The sequence below is a fragment of the Prionailurus bengalensis genome, chromosome A2, assembly GCF_016509475.1.
Source record: "Prionailurus bengalensis isolate Pbe53 chromosome A2, Fcat_Pben_1.1_paternal_pri, whole genome shotgun sequence".
Lineage (NCBI taxonomy): Eukaryota > Metazoa > Chordata > Mammalia > Carnivora > Felidae > Prionailurus > Prionailurus bengalensis.
In genome coordinates, this window is record NC_057348.1 from 51576432 (window position 1) to 51593540 (window position 17109).

Sequence of the window (17109 nt, forward strand, 5' to 3'; positions counted from 1 at the left end):
GAAACCATATGGTATCTGTCTTTCTCTGTATGGCTTATTTCACTTAGCATCACACTCTCCAGTTCCATCCACATTGCTACAAAAGGCCATATTTCATTCTTTCTCATTGCCACGTAGTATTCCATTGTGTATATAAACCACAATTTCTTTATCCATTCATCAGTTATGAGCCTTTAATTTAATTGGGAATTCACCACAGCTGGGCAAGTGGTATACAGCATTTCCCAAATTTATTTGACCGTGGAACCTTGTTTCCTCGGTATCTTTCAGCACCAGTGTCCCATGGAGCCCCATCTGGGAAATGCTGGCTGAGAAAAAAAAAAGTGACAGTCTCTGATTGACCTTTGCCAAGAGCAAACACTTGCCTCTCAGACCTTGCCCTCTCTCTTCCTCTCTAGCCTCGAACTTTGAGCTTCCTCTCTCTGACCCCAGTCTCTTATCTGTCCACCTCTTGCACTAGTGCCTTCCCCAAGCCACCTTCTGCTCTTAGCCTGACCTCCAAATGTCAGATTCTGCTTCCTTCTGTCTCCTATTGGCTCTTCTGGTTTCCTTGACCCCATCAGGGGTCAGTGGCTCAGTGATGCTTAGTGGGGCTAGGCCAGGCTCCTGCTCATCTTAAGAACCAGCAGGACTAAACCCTGAGGCTACCGGGCAATACAGTGCAGAGCTTAAGGGCAGAGGTTTGAGTCCCAGCTTAGTTATTTTCAGCTTTGTGACCTCGGCTAGGTCACCTGTAACTCTGGGCCTGTTTTGTCCTCTGTAAAATGGAATAATGATAGGTATGGAGACTAATAAGATAATATATAGAAACTAGTTATCGCAATACCCTGCACATGTCAAGATTATTATTATTGTAGTGGTAGTTATTATTCCTACCCTTATACGCTCACTCTTGATTTCTGTTTATCCTTGAAATAAAAAAAATTTTTTTAATGTTTATTTACTTTTGAGAGAGAGCATGTGCTCGAGCTGGAGAGGGGCAGAGAGAGGGAGACGCAGAATCTGAAGCAGGCTCCAGGCTCTGAGCTGTCAGCACAGAGCCCTATGTGGGGCCCTAACCCATGAACAGAGAGATCATGACCTGAGCCAAAGTCGGATTCTTAACTGACCAGCCACCCAGGCACCCCTACCCTTGAATTTTTAACTCAGCTCTTGATGTAACAATTTTTTTTTCATTCATTCATGCATTCATTCATTCAGTGCCCACTGGCTCCCTTCACTCTTTTTCTGTGCCTTGCCACTGACACTATGATTTTGAACTCTGGTTCCTCCTGTTAGGAACACTGCATTTCTCAGTGTTTTTGTTTGTCTGTCTGTTTGTTTGGTGAACACTGAATGATCTCCATAAAAGGTTCAGCACAGAGCCTGTCTGTACTAGGGGCAGAGGGAATGTCTATTTATTCATTTCCCCTTGTCCTTCCCTCTCTTCCTGGCAGGAGCTGGTTGGGAATCCCATTTCAATTTGCTCCCATCCACTTGCTACGGGGTGCCCTCTGCTGCCCCCTCCTGGCCCCTGCCAGTCTGTAATTAATCCTGCAGGTCTGTCCTCTGGGGATAGGATGCCAGCTCAGATTTTAGGCACTTGCCTGAAGATCACCTAAGTGATTAAGGAAGAGAGTCAGGGGCACCTGGGTGGCTCAGTTGGTTAAGCGTACAACTTTGGCTCAGATCGTGATCTCTTGGCTTGTAAGTTTGAGCCCTGCATTGGGCTCTGTGCTGACAGCACAGAGCCTGCTTGGGATTCTCTCTCTCTCTCCCTTTCTCTCTGCTCCTCCCCAGCTTGTGCATGCACACTCTCTCTTTCTCAAAATAAATAAACTTAAAAAAAAAAGGAAGAGAGTCAGAATTTAAATCCAGGCAGTCCTGTCTGATCATACACCCCTTAACCACTATGCTCTTATGTCTGCTGAGAATTTCTCTTCAAAGCAGGTGTTCCCTATAATAAGACACATATCATGGTTTGTCAAAGCTGTGGTGTCTTATACTGGTGCAGGGGTGTGCTCCTTCTGTGCATGGGTGAATTAATGAACAAATAATGTTAATAAAGGCCGAGGAAGAAACATGCTACAGATACTGCTGAGACGTGCTGTGTAGAATAGACATATATACCCAGACTCCTCCTTTTCCTGAGACTGATGTAGCAATGCCTACTTACCACTTCGGATGGGTTTTTTAGTGAAATGATCTTTAAAATATAGTGTGTGGGCCCCTGGGTGGTTCAGTAGGTTAAGCATCAGACTTTTGATTTCGGCTTAGGTCATGATCTCACAGTTCATGAGATGGAGCCCTGTGTCAGGCTCAGCGCTGACACCATGGAGCCTGCTTAAGAGTCTCTCTCTGCCCTTCCCCCACTCATGCTTGCTCTCTTTTTCTCTCTCAAAATAAATAAATAAACTTAAAAAATAGACTTAAAAATAGTATGTGTACATATATGTATATAGATAGATATGTGAGTATAAGTATGTGTATACACATATTTATATATATAGTGTGCATATATAAATATACATATTATATATTTATGTGGATATACATATGCATATAAAACTCATGGTAATACACACATATTTGCTTTCCATCATTCCTGACTTGCTATTTATTCAAACCTTCTACTAGCAGCTGGGTGTTGTGTTTAGTTGGAGGAGGTGTTTAGTGATACTCTGATGTTCCAGATTTGGGGCAAGTGTCTGTCCTGGCAAATGGCAGAGCCAGGCCTGGAGCTCAGCTTTTGTTTCTGAGAAGAATCGTCTCTCTTGGTGAGAATCTGCTGTCTGAACTTCTACATGAGTGTCTGAACCATGCTAACTGCATGTTCTCTCCAGGTGTTAGCTGAGGTCCTCACCGGCATCCCTGCAATGGATAATGACCGAAGCCCAGTTTACCTGGTAAGGGAACCAGTCACTTCTGGCTCACAGCTAGCAGGGGAGGGATCCGGAGGGCAGAGACCTCTACTGTACCCATTTTACAGCTGGTTATGAGGCCTCAGTCTAGGGTTTGATCTGCAAAGTAACCTTAACTTCTCTCCTACTTACCAGCCAGCCAAGAATTTATTTTTTGTGATAAGAGAACTCAGAATGTTTAGGGGAAACCCATTTCTTCTCTCCACACATCCAGCAATCAAATAGAATTTGTTTTCAAGTTGGTAAAAGTGAATTTCAGCCCTCTTAAATGGGTTTATATAATAAAAACAATAATTTCCATTTTGAGGGTTCAAAGAATTAGCATTCCTGTGTATATACATACAGTGTAATTTCAAAAATATAACAGCACAGCCAGACTCTGTTTGGCACCTTACATATATTATCTTTCTAAGTCATCTCAAAACCGCCACGAGATTGCTAGGGTCATTGCGTTCACCCACACTTGAGAAAAGCAGGCTCTGAGGTTTGCCTGAGATCTCAGCTTTACTAAGTGTCAGAGCTGGACTTCCACGTCAGGTCTTTCTGGACCACAGATCCTGAGTTCTTAACCCCGACACTTGGCTGACTGTTTAATTTTCATGACAGTGCAACCATATGAATTCAAGATTATTATCATCCCCATTTTTCTGATGAGAAAACTAAGGCCAAGGTGAAGAGATTTGTCTCATGCCCCCCAGTGAGATCTGTGGTAGAACTGGGATTTGAACCCATGTTTTCTGCAGAGTTCCAAATCCTTTTCATCAGTTTGAGAGGGGAGCACCTTTCCTGACTTGATGGTGAAGCCATGAGAGCAGTTGGTTTTTTGTGGCTGGGCCCCAAAAGCATCCCCTGGGCCCTGGGGTGGGGGGCTGAAGGCCTTCCTACACACGGGAAGCCATGACTTCTCCCTTTGCTGATCCCCCAAGCTCTGCCACTTTTGGGCCACCGAGCCCCAGATACTGCACAGAGGTAGGTTTCAGATTTGATGTGGGGCAATTTGAGGTGGTTTCTCCTATTCTGACAGTTTTCTTTTCTTTTCTTTTCTTTTCTTTTCTTTTCTTTTCTTTTCCTTCTTTTCTTTTTTTCTTTCTGCATTTTATTTATCTTTTTACTTTTTAATTTACATCCAAGTTAGTTAGCATATGGGGCAATAATGATTTCAGGAGTAGATGCCAGTGATTCATCCCCTATGTAAAACAACCATTGCTCACCCCAACAAGTGTCTTCCTTAATGCCCCTTACCCATTTAGCCCATCCCCCCTCCCACAGCCCCTCCAGCAGCCCTCAGTTTGTTCTGTGTATTTAAGAGTCTCTTATGTTTTGTCCCCCTCCTTGTTTTTATATTATTTTTGCTTCCCTTCCCTTATGTTCATCTGTTTTATATCTTAAATTCCTCATATGAGTGAAGTCATATGATATTTGTCTTTCTCTGACTAATTTTGCTTAGCATAATACCCCCCCCCACCCCAGTTCCATCCACGTAGTCGCAAACGACAAGAGTTCATTCTTTTTGATAGCCGGGTAATACTCCATTGCATATATATGTACCACATCTTCTTTATCCATTCACCCATCAATGGACATTTGGACTATTTCCATACTTTGGCTATTCTGACAGTTTTCGTGAAGTGAATTCCCTAGCAGTCCTCTGGGTCTCCCTGGATGAATGTCACAGGAGAAGGAGCTTGTTGAGACATTTATGTAAAATTTTCTGGAAGGCATTTTTTGTTAATGGTTTCTAAAAATGTGGAGGAAGGGACGCCTGCTGGCTCGCTCAGTACAGCATGAGACTCTTGATATTGGGGTCATGAGTTCAAGCTCTATGTTGGGCATAGAGTTTACTTTATAAAAATGTGGAGGGTATAATTTTTTAAAAATCTTAATTAAAAAAAATTAAGATTGCACATGTATTTAAGATTTGGGTCAGAGATGAAAGCTGGTAACACCTAGTGTGGTCCACGGTAGGAGGAAGCTGGCCTTTCCTTCACCCTCGGGGGAGTGTTTCTGGCCACAGTGTTTTCGGAGGTCATTAGGTGGTTTCCATCAAAATTTAAAATGGGCGTGCCTTCTGATGCAGCAATTTCACTTGTACATAGGGACACACACATACAAGGGAGGAAAGACAGATGGACAAGAACGTTGATTGTAGCATTATTTATGTTAGTAAAGAGCTGCAAACAAGTGAAATATGTGTCGACTGGGAGGTGGTTAAAGAAATGACAGTATAATCACACACCGTGGAAATTCCATGAAGTTATTCATAAATTAGTTCATGAACATAAGTTTATAAATATTTATAAGTAATGAGGACAAAGTGTATAATGTGATAAATTTTGACATATGTATATATCTGCAAAATCATCACCAAGCCAAGCTCATGACTGTGCCTACTACCTCAGAAGTTACCTCTTCCCCTTTGTAATCCTCCCTGCCCATCCCTCGCAGCCCCTGCCATCCCCCACAGCCATTGATCTGCTTTTTGTCACTGTACAAGGCTCCATTTTCTGGACTTTCATACAAAATAAATCAGAGAGAGAGTACTCTTGTTGTCTGGATTTTTCCACTCAGCATGGCTATTCTGAGATACATCCATGTTCTTTGTGTCAGTGGTTCGTTTCTTTTTGCTGAGTAATGTTCCTTTGCAGACATGTGCCACTGTTTGTCCCATCACCTGTTGATGGACATGTGGGGTGTTTCCAGTTTTTGATCGTTACACATACAGCTGCTAGGTACTGTTGTGTGTGGGTCTCACTGTGGACATGTGCATTCATTTCTGTTGAGGTATAATTCACACTTGTGAGGCGTATAAATGGTGTACGTCTTAGAAAATGTAGACATTTATGTAACCAACACCACCACAATCAAGATATGGAGTATTTCCATCATTCCAGAAAATTCCCGTGTGCAGTTTTACAGTCAATGCCTTCTCCCCACTTCCAGCCCCTGGCAACTAACTACTGATCTAATTTCTGACCGCATAGTTCTTTTTTGGAATATCAGATAAATGGAATCATAGAGTGTGTACCTGTTTGTTTCTGGCTTCTTCCACTTAGTGTGGTGCTTTTGAGATTCATCCACGCTATTTTGTATACTAGTCGTTCCTTCCTTTTCTTGCTGAGGAATATTCCAATGTATGGATATATGACCATTTGTTTAACACCAGTTGTTGGACATTTGGGCCACTTCCAGGTTTTGGCACTTCCAAATAAAGCTAACATAAACATCTTATAAAAAAAAATAATGAGAGGGGTGCCTGGTTGGCTCAGTCAGTTAAGCGTCCAACTTCGGCTCAGGTCATCATCTCTGTTTGTGAGTTTGAGCCCTGAGTCGGGCTCTGTGTTGACAACTCAGAGCCTGGAGCCTGCTTTGGATTCTGTCTCCTTCTCTCTCTGCCCCTCCCCACTTGTGCTCTCTCTGTCTCTCAAAAATAAATAAATGAAAAAAAAACTTTTTTAAAATAATGATAAAGACACATATGTTCTGACAGGAAAATATCTCCAAGTGAAAAAAGCAAGTTCAGAATACCTTTATAGTTTAATCCCATCTTTGGCAATAAGTAGATGAATGAATAAAAAAACCTTGTAGCTTACATTTTCTTATTTGCAAACTGGGATAGATAATAGTACCTACTTAAGGGGCTTTAGTGAAGGTTGAGTAATATGTACCTAAAACAGTACCAAAAACAGTGACTTAGAGCGGCGCCTGGGTGGCTCAATCAGTTGAGTGTCCCACTCTTGATTTCAGCTCAGGTTGGGGGATCATGCCCTGGTGACAGGGTCTGTGCTGAGCGTAGAGCCTGATTAATATTTTCTCTCTCTCTGCCTCTCTCTCTCTTTCTCCCCCCCCCCAAAAAAAAATTTAAAAGAAATTAAAAAGTTAAAAAAAATACCAGTGACTAAAATATAGTAAGCACTATATGAGTTAACTATTAACTATGATTACCGCTATTTTAATAACTCTTAAGTGATTGCTTGCCACTATAATAATTATTACATATAACTAATATGTAACAAAAGTAATTATACCTATAGACTTCTGTAGCAGAAGGTCTAGGATAATATAATCCAAACCACTAGCAGGTGTTACCTTTGGCAAGTGAAATTGAAGGGATAATCTGCATATTTGGTTCCAAAAACCCAACCGCGCCTCTCTCCCCCGCTTCTCTGGCCTCAGGCATGGCCACTTCTTGAAAGCCCCTTTTGTTATGGAGAATTTCGAAGCTGCACAAAAGTAAAGAGAAGAGTATAAGGAATCTCCATGGATCCATCCCATCAGTTATCATTATCACGCTTTTCTTATTTCTTTTGAACCCAACAAATGTGTGTGTGTGTGTGTGTGTGTGTGTGTGTGTGTGTGTTAAAGCATAGCCTAAGGGCACCTGGGTGTCTCAGTTGGTTAAGTTGGTTGATTTCAGCTCAGCTCATGATCTCACGGTTGGTCATGGATGAGATCTAGCCCCAGAGTCAGGCTCCGCGCTGTGGGTGGAGCCTGCTTAAGATTCACTCTCCCTCTCCACCTGCTCCTCCCCCTCCTCTCTCAAAAAAGAAAGAAAGAAAGCATAGCCCACGTATTATATTATGCCACCCATAAAATACAGTTTTCTTAATTCCTTAATATCATTTAACGCCCATTCCATATTTAAATTTCTCAAGTTGTCTCCAAAATTGCTTTTTAAAGTTGGTTTGTTTGAAACTGATACACACAAGGTCCACATTTTGCCTTTAATTATGTTTCTTGAAACCCTTCTTTTTTTTCTTAAAGTTCTTTAATTTAGATAATCTCTACACCCCATGCAGGGCTCAAACTCATGACCCCAAAATCAAGAGTTCATGCTCTTCTGAGTCAGCCAGACGCCCCTTGAAACTCTTCTAGTCTCCAACTGCACCCTTCCCCACTTTTTCTTTCCACATATTGCATTTTTGCATAAAGTGAGTCATTTGTACCGTAGACTGTCTCATGTTCCGGATTTTTATGTCGTTGTGGTGTTCTTATTTCTCTATTCCTCTTATCCTGAGACTTGGTTAGATTCACGCTCAGTGCTGCTTCCTAGATGGTGCTGGGTGCTTTCCACTGCATCACAACACGATGCGCATAGTGGATCCTTCTCCTTCTGGTGCTGAGGTTCATCAGTGGGTCCAGGTGGAGTTGCTGACTCCACTAAGTTCGCTAAGTTTCCCCATCACCCCTCCCCCCCCCCCCCCCCCCCCCCCCCGGGCTCTTAGCGTCTCTTGAGGACTCTTGCCAGATGAGATCCGTAATTTCACGGGGGGAGGGGGGAGTCAAATGGTGAGCTTCTGCCTCTATCATTCTTTCAGGGCAGTCGTTTTGAACAGTTTCTGACTCTGTTTCAGATGGTGGTAACCTCCATATCTGTAAATAACACCCTCCTGATGTTTATTGATGTATCAACTTTAAACACCATGACAACTTCTTAAAATATGTATATATAGTTTGGGGCGCCTGGTTGGCTCAGTCATTTGAGTGGACTTTGACTCAGGTCATGATCTCATGGTTTCTGAGTACGAGCCCCATGTCAGGCTCTGTGCTGTCAGCTCACAGCCTGCATCCTGCTTCAGATTCTGTGTCTCTCCCTCTCTCTGCCCCCCCCTGCTCATGCTCTGTCTCTCTCAAGAAAAAATAAACATGAAAAAAAAAATTTAAAAATATATTTTAATATGTATTTATTATTGAGAGAGAGAGAGTGAGAGCACAAGTGGGGCAGGGGCAGAGAGAGGGAGACAGAGGATCTGAAGCGGGCTCTACGCTGACAGCAGAGAGCTCAGTGTGGGGCTTGAATTCACAAACCATGACACCATGACCTGAGCTGAAGTCAGACACTTAACAGACTGAACCACCCAGGCATCCCTATATTTATATTTAAATATATATTCATATTTTATATTATTTACGACATGGAGCTCCATCACTTTTTGCATTTTATATAGCATAAAATATTGTACAATATTTATAGTGCATATAACATTGTATACAACATAAAGTACATTGAAATATTTGCATATATTTACATGAGTAACTACACAAAATACTACATATTCTATGAAATATAATTACAAATATGTACACATATAACATACTGATTAAAGTATATATTATATATAACAGAATATGTGTGGAAAATTTATATTAAATGTTTTACTATGTACACAAATAAATATATCACAAATATAAAACATAAATGTAAATGCTTCATATGTTAGTGTAATGTACAACAGATTGTTATGTCAATAACAATATGCTATAATGCTGAATGCAATATGCTATATGTTATATCAGTAAATATACATAATTATATTACATAGTTCCCTATACTATATTTAATATATTTAATCAATGTATTTAATATATTTGCAACATATTTACATATTTGTGAATATGTAAATATATACTTATGAAATATTATGAAACATAATTTATACTATTTATGTTTATATATTTATATAAAAATATATAGCATAACTTTTGTCATATGCATAGTTTAGATTTCTGCTAAGTAGTATAAAATATTATAAACCTTATAATATATAAATATAAAATTTATAAAATTGTAAGTATACACAATATTTATATAGTAGATCTCCTATTAAATATATATGTGTTAGGGGCTCATTTAGTAGAGGATGTGACTCTTGGTCATGAGTTTGAGCCCCATGTTGGGTGTACGAATTACTTAAATAAATAAAACTTTAAAAAATAATAATGCTTCTTGAACTTTAAAAAATAAATAAATATACATGAGTCAGAATCCTACACCCTAAAATATGTATTTTATATCAAAAAAATGTGCCTGTAATTGTTAATAAGATTAAATTATGAATGTAAATAAAGTGTTTAGCATGTAGTACTATATAAACCATAGCTATTGCTACTATTTATCATGGTCACTAATAGACTATTGAATCTTTATTCAGTGTCGAGTGTCACACTTCATGCCTTAGATGCATTATATCTTTTAATCTTTGTGTTAGTCCTATTATCCCCATTTTCCTGGTAAATCAACTGAGGCCTATGTTAAGTCCCTCCCTGGGTGGTACTAGTGTATTATGGAACACCTTGTACATATAGGGAACTTATCAGTTCTCCAGTTCTGGCTTTTTTCCTTGTTTCTTGGATCCTTGTATGCTTTTATTTCTTAAAATCCTGTTAAAATTTTTTTTTTACATTTTATTTATTTTTGAGAGAGAGAGAGAGAGACAGAGCACAAGTGGGGGAGGGGCCAAGAGAGAAGGAGACACGGAATCTGAAGCAGGCTCCGAGCTGTCAGCACAGAGCCCGATGTGGGGCTTGAACCCACGAACCGTGAGATCATGACCTGAGCCGAAGTCAGTTGCTTAACTGACTGAGCCACCCAGGCACCCCTTAAAATCCTGTTTTCTGTGAAGTTTTGCAGCCCTGGTGTGTCGCGGGGGATGGTGGGGAATGTGCGGGTTGAATCCCACATCCCTGCAACTCACACTGGAGTGTTTATCCTCTTCTTCCCACAGAAGGATTTACTCCTCAGTGAAATCCCAAGCAGCACCACCTCACTCTGCTGCAGGAAGACGGGCGTGGAAAAGGTGATGGCTAAGGAGATCTGCCAGAAGTACCTGGAGAAGAGAGCTGGGAGGCTGCTGGAGGACTGCGCCCAGGCCTTAGCCATGGCTGCCTGCCTCTGCCTGCGGAGGCGGAATGCCAGCCTGGCAGAGGTGAGCCTCACTCTCAGCCTTTACCCTGGCGATGAGCCCTGCCCTGGGGTGGGTGGGCCTCCCGTCCCGGTGGCCCTGTGGTTCTGCTTTACCAGGGACTAGGTTAACACTCGGGGTCAAGCCCTTTACCGAGATGTGATTTCATAAACCTGAGCCTTATTTGGTTGCAAGCATCACAACTTAATGGAGCTCATAAGAGCAAAGCAGGGAAGCCAGTGACCTAGAGTAGCTCAGGAACCTGAGGGCAGTGTGCTGGGGACCTCAGGAAGTCCAGGATCCTGTACTCAGATGTTAATAGAACTCTGCTTTCCCTGAATCTGCTTGATTCCTCCTCTCCTCTCCGTAGGCTCCCTTTTCTTGACCTGTGTTTTGGTTAGGAGATATGGCTATGGGTATTATTTATATGCTATGGTTCTACCCCGACTGGGAGATCAAGTCTCCAGGTCCCAATTCCAGTCTCTCAGTGAGAGAGCCTGTTTGGCCTACCTAGAGTCATTGTCCACCCGTTGGCCAGTCAAGTAAGGCGAGGGGAGTGGGGCCCAGTTTATAAACCTGGTGGTCAGGGGGTCAACCCAAGAAGGCTGGAAGGGCTATGTCCTAGAGGAAGGGAGCATCCTTAACCCATGGGCCAGGCAGATATCCCAGAAATCAACAATATCAGGGGCTACAGCATCTTTCTATGCATGTGATATAGAGTGGTGGTTTCCATGGTAACAAGTATAGATTTGTGGTCCATGCTGGGTATTTCTAAGGACCAAATGATTGCCTGAGAGGACTCTGAGACTAACAGTGATCTTTAAGTGGTGTTTGGCAGAGAGGGACTCCTTGCAGTTACCTCAGGAGTTGCTTTTGGCAGCAAGAGGGCTCGGGGAGGTGCAGGCCCCACCCAGGACTACAACCAGACACCCCCTTTTACTTCACATAATTGTACTGAGTACTTAACACTTCATTTGAGGAAAGGGCTTAGTAGCTGAAAAAAAAAGTCTTTGAACACCACCGCTGTAGCCCAGGCCTGCCATTTTATAGATGGGCAAGTAAAGATCCAGAGAGGAAAAGATGAGGCCACAGAGTGAGTTTCTGTCAGAGCTCTCTGGACTCCACGTTCATTCCCATGTCCACCATATTGCACCGGGATGTGGCAGGAGCTAGAGACCCAAGTGGTTGTTCTTCGCCTGAGCTGTTCCGGGTGCCAAGTGGCACAGCATTCATTCAGTACTTGTGTGTTGGGTGGGGGGATCAAATCGGTGAACAAGGCAGGTCCAGTTCTGCTTTTCTGGAGCTCGCAGACAATGCGTAGTAGTCATCTGTGTGGTGAGCACTATAGCATATGATGGGGTCCCACCCAGGAGGATTTTCCCCAGGTAGTGATTGTAAGCAAAGAGCAATCCAAACAGAAGGAGCAGCTCCTGCAGATGTCCTGAGGTGAGAGAAAGCCTGGCTTAGTCAAAGGTCTGGAAGAAGGTGTAAGTGACTACAACAAGAAGCACATGGGGAAGAGTGGCTTGTGGTGAGGCTGCTGAGAAAGGAGGAGCCTAATAATTTAGGGCTTTGCAGGCACAGTTAGGATTTTGAGGAAGACACTAGGGGTTTGAAGCAGGGGCAGGATGTAATCAGATTTATGTTCTGAAAAGATCTGTCTCCCTGAACCACTTATTCTTTCATTCAGGCTTTCATCTCTTCATTTATTTTATTCTTTTGTTCAACGTATCAGTTAAAGGACACTCGATGAAGCTGTTATAATGAGGAGACTCCAAAATACAGTGGTTTAAATGAGATAGAAATTTATTCTCTTTAGCTGAACAGCTTCAACGCAGGCAGTTCAGAGCTGATGTGGCAGCGCCACTTTACTGGGGACTCCAGGCCACCTCTATATTTTTGTTCTGCTATCCTTACTGTGTGGCTTCCGTTTCAGAGTCCAAGATGGCTGCTCTAGCTCAGGCCATCACATCTTCATTCCAGCCATTGAAAGGGGGTTAAGAGGAAGAGGAGAACACACTCCTTACCTTTTAAAGGTGTGACTTGGAAATGCACACATCACTTTTTCTCACACCCCATAGGCCCTAATCTAGTGACATGGCCACACCTAGCCACAAGGGAATGCAGTTTTTAGCTTGACGAATACTTATTTGGTACATGCTCTGAAGATTTGTCTCAAGAGGTGACATTTGAACTGGACCTTGAAGGATGAGGAGGCATTAGTTATGTAGAATAAAGGAGATAGGGCATTTAAGGTATACAAAGAGGAATGAGAAGTGATCCTTGCCCTCAGTATTGCACAAATAAACTGGGAAGATGAGAGGTCATCTGGGTCATGGACTTGAAGACAAGCAGACCTGGGGTCAGTAGTTCTGTTACTTACTGGCTGAGTAGCCTTAGGCAGGGAACTTAATTTCTCTGGTCTTTTAAATTTTTTACCTATAAAAACTCACTGTGCATCACATTCAAATGTGCTTTGTAAGTTGCAAAGGGACTGAGCAAGTGAGATGTGTCATCGTTATTAAGGGTATATCTGTCTGCCCTTTGTGCGTGTGTGTGTGTGTGTGTGTATGTATGTATGTATACAAAGAAGAAACATTCCTTGCCTGCCTCCCTCTGATTTCCTAACCTCCCTAGTCAGAAATGTCCTCAAGGGCAATATCTATATTACTTGGGGCGTTTCCAGTTGAAAGAGATAGAATTTAAGTCAAACTCTTAGTCACACACATACCCACACACACAGGAGGGGGCCTGGGAGGGAGTATATGAATGAGTGAATGAATGAATGAACTTATTGGCTCACATAAACAAATAGCAGACAGGAGACACAGGGTCTCAACCAGCAAAAGCGCATCTATCTCTGTCTCTGGCCTCTGTTTTATTCTTTGTGGGGGTCTTAATTTTTCCTGCTGTGAACAGGTTTTCTGTGTGGGTAGGGAGTCTGGATCTACCACTAGAAAGGAAACTGGAGTCTTTCCTCAATAAGCTTTAAGTAGAAAGGTCCCAGAGAAGGATTCTGGTTGACCAGCTTGGGTCACGTGATCAAACCTCAAATCATTAAGGTCAGAGGAATGGGATACAATGTTTGGTCCATCTTGGTCATGTGCTCTTTTCAAAGGCACATGCTCTCTTCTTCTAGACAAAGCAGCAAAAATCAACATTTGATTCTTCAGTCTCCCTCTTTCTCTCTCTCGGCCCGGGAGACCTGTAAGATTTTTGATTTCAGAGAAAGTTCTTATCTCTCCTCTCTCCAAGGTGTGTGGTTCTGTGGCCGCTGTGGAAGAGCGGCTGAGAGATCAGGAGACGTTGTCCCCTTGGAGTGGGCTTTCCGAGAGCACAGGCTCTTCCTCCAACACCCCAGAAGAAACGGACGATGTGGACAATTCCAGCCTTGATGCCTCCTATTCCATGAGGGCAGCACCCAGGGCTGGGGATGTTGCCTCACTCCCCCCTACAGAGGGCAGAGAAGGCAGGCTGCAGGCTGATGGGGGAATGCCGGCAGACTCCTCCTCTGGAGCCTATGCCAGTCCGGAGCCTCCCCAGGATGGTAAGTGTGTGGAGAATGGAGTGCTTACACAAGCTCGTTTATGGGTCTCTAACTCAGCCTGCCATTTGTTCCTTCTGTTGCTCTAATTCATGCGTTCTTTGATTTTTCAGCCGTTCACCTACTAGCTGACTGCACAAAGAGAAGCCTTGGGTGGAGGTCATCCTTTATACTTCCCTCTGTCTCTGGCTACCTATGTCCAGCCCATCACCCAGTCCTATCCACTGGCCTAAATATCTCTCAGCTCCATCTGCTTCTCTGCATTGCCTGGCCCCTCTTGGCCAAGCTACTGTCTTCTTGCTGGATGACCACACAGCCTCCCTGTGTCCCCCCTGATCCATTCTGGCCCCTTACCCTGTCCCTTCTCCAGCGACCAGCCAGAGTAGTTTTTAAAAACAACTCATGTCACCCCTTGTTTAAAGCCTTTGTATAGCTCCCCATCATACTGAGGGACCAAGTCAGAATTCTTCCTATCTCTCCGTCTCCTCTCCAAACACCCCAGGCTTCCTTCTGAAATAAAAATTTGGAAGGCCTGGGTGCCGAGGTGGCTCAGTCAGTTGAGTGTCCAACCCTTGATTTCGGCTCAGGCCATGATCCCAGGGTGGTGGCGTGGAGCCTGCTTGAGATTCTCTCTCTCCCTCTTTGACTCTCTTCCCCCACTCACATTCTCTCTCTCTCTCAAATTAAAAAAAAAAAAAAAGACCTTTTTAATGCAGTGTCCTTGTCCATTACTAAACATGGCTTAATGAATGCCCCAGGCCCTACCTCTACCTACATCTTCCTCCCATTGGGAGAAGAGAGGAGGGAGAAGAGAGAGAGGGTGTAAGTGTTCATGCCAACGTCTCCCACCCATGAGAAGGAGCGTGGAAGGCCCCGCCTTTCTGAAAAGTGGGGGCAGGTGGCAAGGCTTCACTGCAAAGGCAGAAGCAGGGAAAATGCTCGTTATGCTCAGGGCCTGATTCAGAAACCTGATTTAAAGTGAGAAACTGACCAAGTCTGACTTCTAAGAATTATAATAGTAACTATTTCTAAATGCCATTTGTTCAAGTTCTTTCTTTAAATTTTCTGTTGAATGCCAGCTACAGAGACTTCATGGAAGATTGAGATCAATGAAGCCAAAAGGAAACTGATGGAGAATATCTTCTTCTACAAAGAAGGGAAACTGGACAGCCTTGAACTTTTTGGCCCCTGATAACTAGAACACAGCTGAGGATCCTTGTCCTCAATTGGAAAGATGAACACCAAATCAAGAAATAGATCTGATGCCGAATCAAAATCTCCCAGGAAACACCACCGCCCGGCTTTCCTGGGCCGGGAAGAAAAGCTTCCAGAGTAAGCTAGGGAAGAAGGGACCTCAGCTTTTCAAGACAAAAAATACAGGAAGTCATCATCCTTTCTGGGATTTGTCAGAGCGGAGTATTAGGAGACTGAAGTGTAAACCGCGGTCCACGGGCCCAGAATGTGGGCGATTTTATGGGTTTGGGCTGTGTGTTAATACTGTTACCCAGCTCACACCCCTCAAGAACTGCCGGGGAGTGCTGTCATTTGTACTTTCCAAAGTTAAGATCTCTGGGTCACATTTGCCACCAACTCCTGCAAACTTCCATGGCCTGAAAGATTCTCAACTTGTGTGTCCTAACGCAGTTCTTAAATTCACATACCAAGGCCTCGAGTTTTACAAATGGCAGACACCTGGCAGAGGACTCAGTAGGTTTTCCACTTTCTGCATCTTGTAACCCACAGATATTTATTTAACGCCCACTCGGCACCTTTATCCTCCCATCCCACTAATGCTAATATTTTCAGTGGAGATTTTATTTTGAGAGTATGTATTATTTATGAGTGAATGAAGAATCTGGAGAGCTAGTTTCATGTCTGATTCTGCTATTTAAATCACTTATTTAATTTCTGGAACCTTGGTTTCCTTGTAAGTAACACCTGTTCGTTTTCCTTCCCGGGGCTGTTGGAAGGAACAGGTGAAATGGCTACAGAAGTACTTTGAAAATGCACTTGCCCTGTTTTATAAAATAAATAAAAAGACAATAAATATAGATTTCTGCCATGTACTTAAGGTTTATGCAGTGGGTATTTTTTTGAAAAGTCATGTTGCAAATCTTTTTGGGAAACATCCTGTTTTAAATTCAGTGTGTCCTGTTTTAAATAGTCCTACTATTGTAATGATTTCTTCTTTTCGCAAAATAAAAATACATGGCAGGGGGGCACCTGGCTGGCTCAGTCGGAAGAACATGTGACTCTTGATCTCAGGGTGGTTGAGTTTGAGCTCCACGTTGGGTGTAGAGATGACTAAACAAATAAACTTAAAAAAATACATTGATAAAGTTAACAGATATCTTGTAATTAGTTTTGATTGTATCCAGATGAGTTTGTTTGGGAAGGGTGCCCTGCGCCACGGGGTATCATGGAGTGTCTAAGAGTTGGGCGCTGCCTCTAAATGTTGATTGTTAGTAGCTGTGTGATGTGTCAGGTTAGGGAGTTACTCTGAGCCTCTGTTTCTTCATCTACACAATGGAGAGAATAAAAAGTACCCTTTTCATGTGTTTGTCATCAGGCCAAGGGGAAGAACTTGCTTCGTGAAAGCATTCAGTAGTCCCCCAAGAAGTTCAGCTTTGTACTGATGCGTAACAAAGATGAGTGTGCTCCGGTCTCAGGGGCAGCCATGTGTACTGACACCCCTGTTTTAAGCTCTAATGGCTGTGAGGAGTCAACTAGAGTGTGTGTTATATGCCCCAACCAGGACCTGGAATGTGGCAAGCACCTTACAATTCTGAGTAGGGTCTTTTCAGGACTAGTGCCAATAGGGTACTGGTTATCAAGACATACCAGCATTTCGAGAATAGGGCTTCATACATTTCTGGAGAAGTCAGTGAAGGGGCACCTGGGTTATGTCAGCTAAGCATCCGACTTCAGCTCAGGTCATGATCTCACAGTTCGTGAGTTTGAGCCCCACATCAGGCTCTGTGCTGAC

At 43.0% G+C, this 17109-nt stretch overlaps 1 protein-coding gene across 2 annotated transcripts in view; it reads left to right on the plus strand.

The window, feature by feature from the left end:
- Window positions 1–16189, plus strand: part of IRAK2 (interleukin 1 receptor associated kinase 2) — a 61912-nt gene extending 45723 nt beyond the window's left edge. The window contains exons 10-13 of one of the 2 annotated variants that reach the window (XM_043588098.1): window positions 2823–2885; window positions 10403–10603; window positions 13835–14126; window positions 15203–16189. In XM_043588098.1, the coding sequence (XP_043444033.1) occupies window positions 2823–2885; window positions 10403–10603; window positions 13835–14126; window positions 15203–15315 (669 nt within the window). In that variant the 3' untranslated portion in view covers window positions 15316–16189. The remainder of the gene's footprint in view (window positions 1–2822; window positions 2886–10402; window positions 10604–13834; window positions 14127–15202) is intronic. The other variant, XM_043588100.1, reaches the window with a different exon arrangement.
- The last annotated feature ends 920 nt before the right edge of the window (window positions 16190–17109 follow it).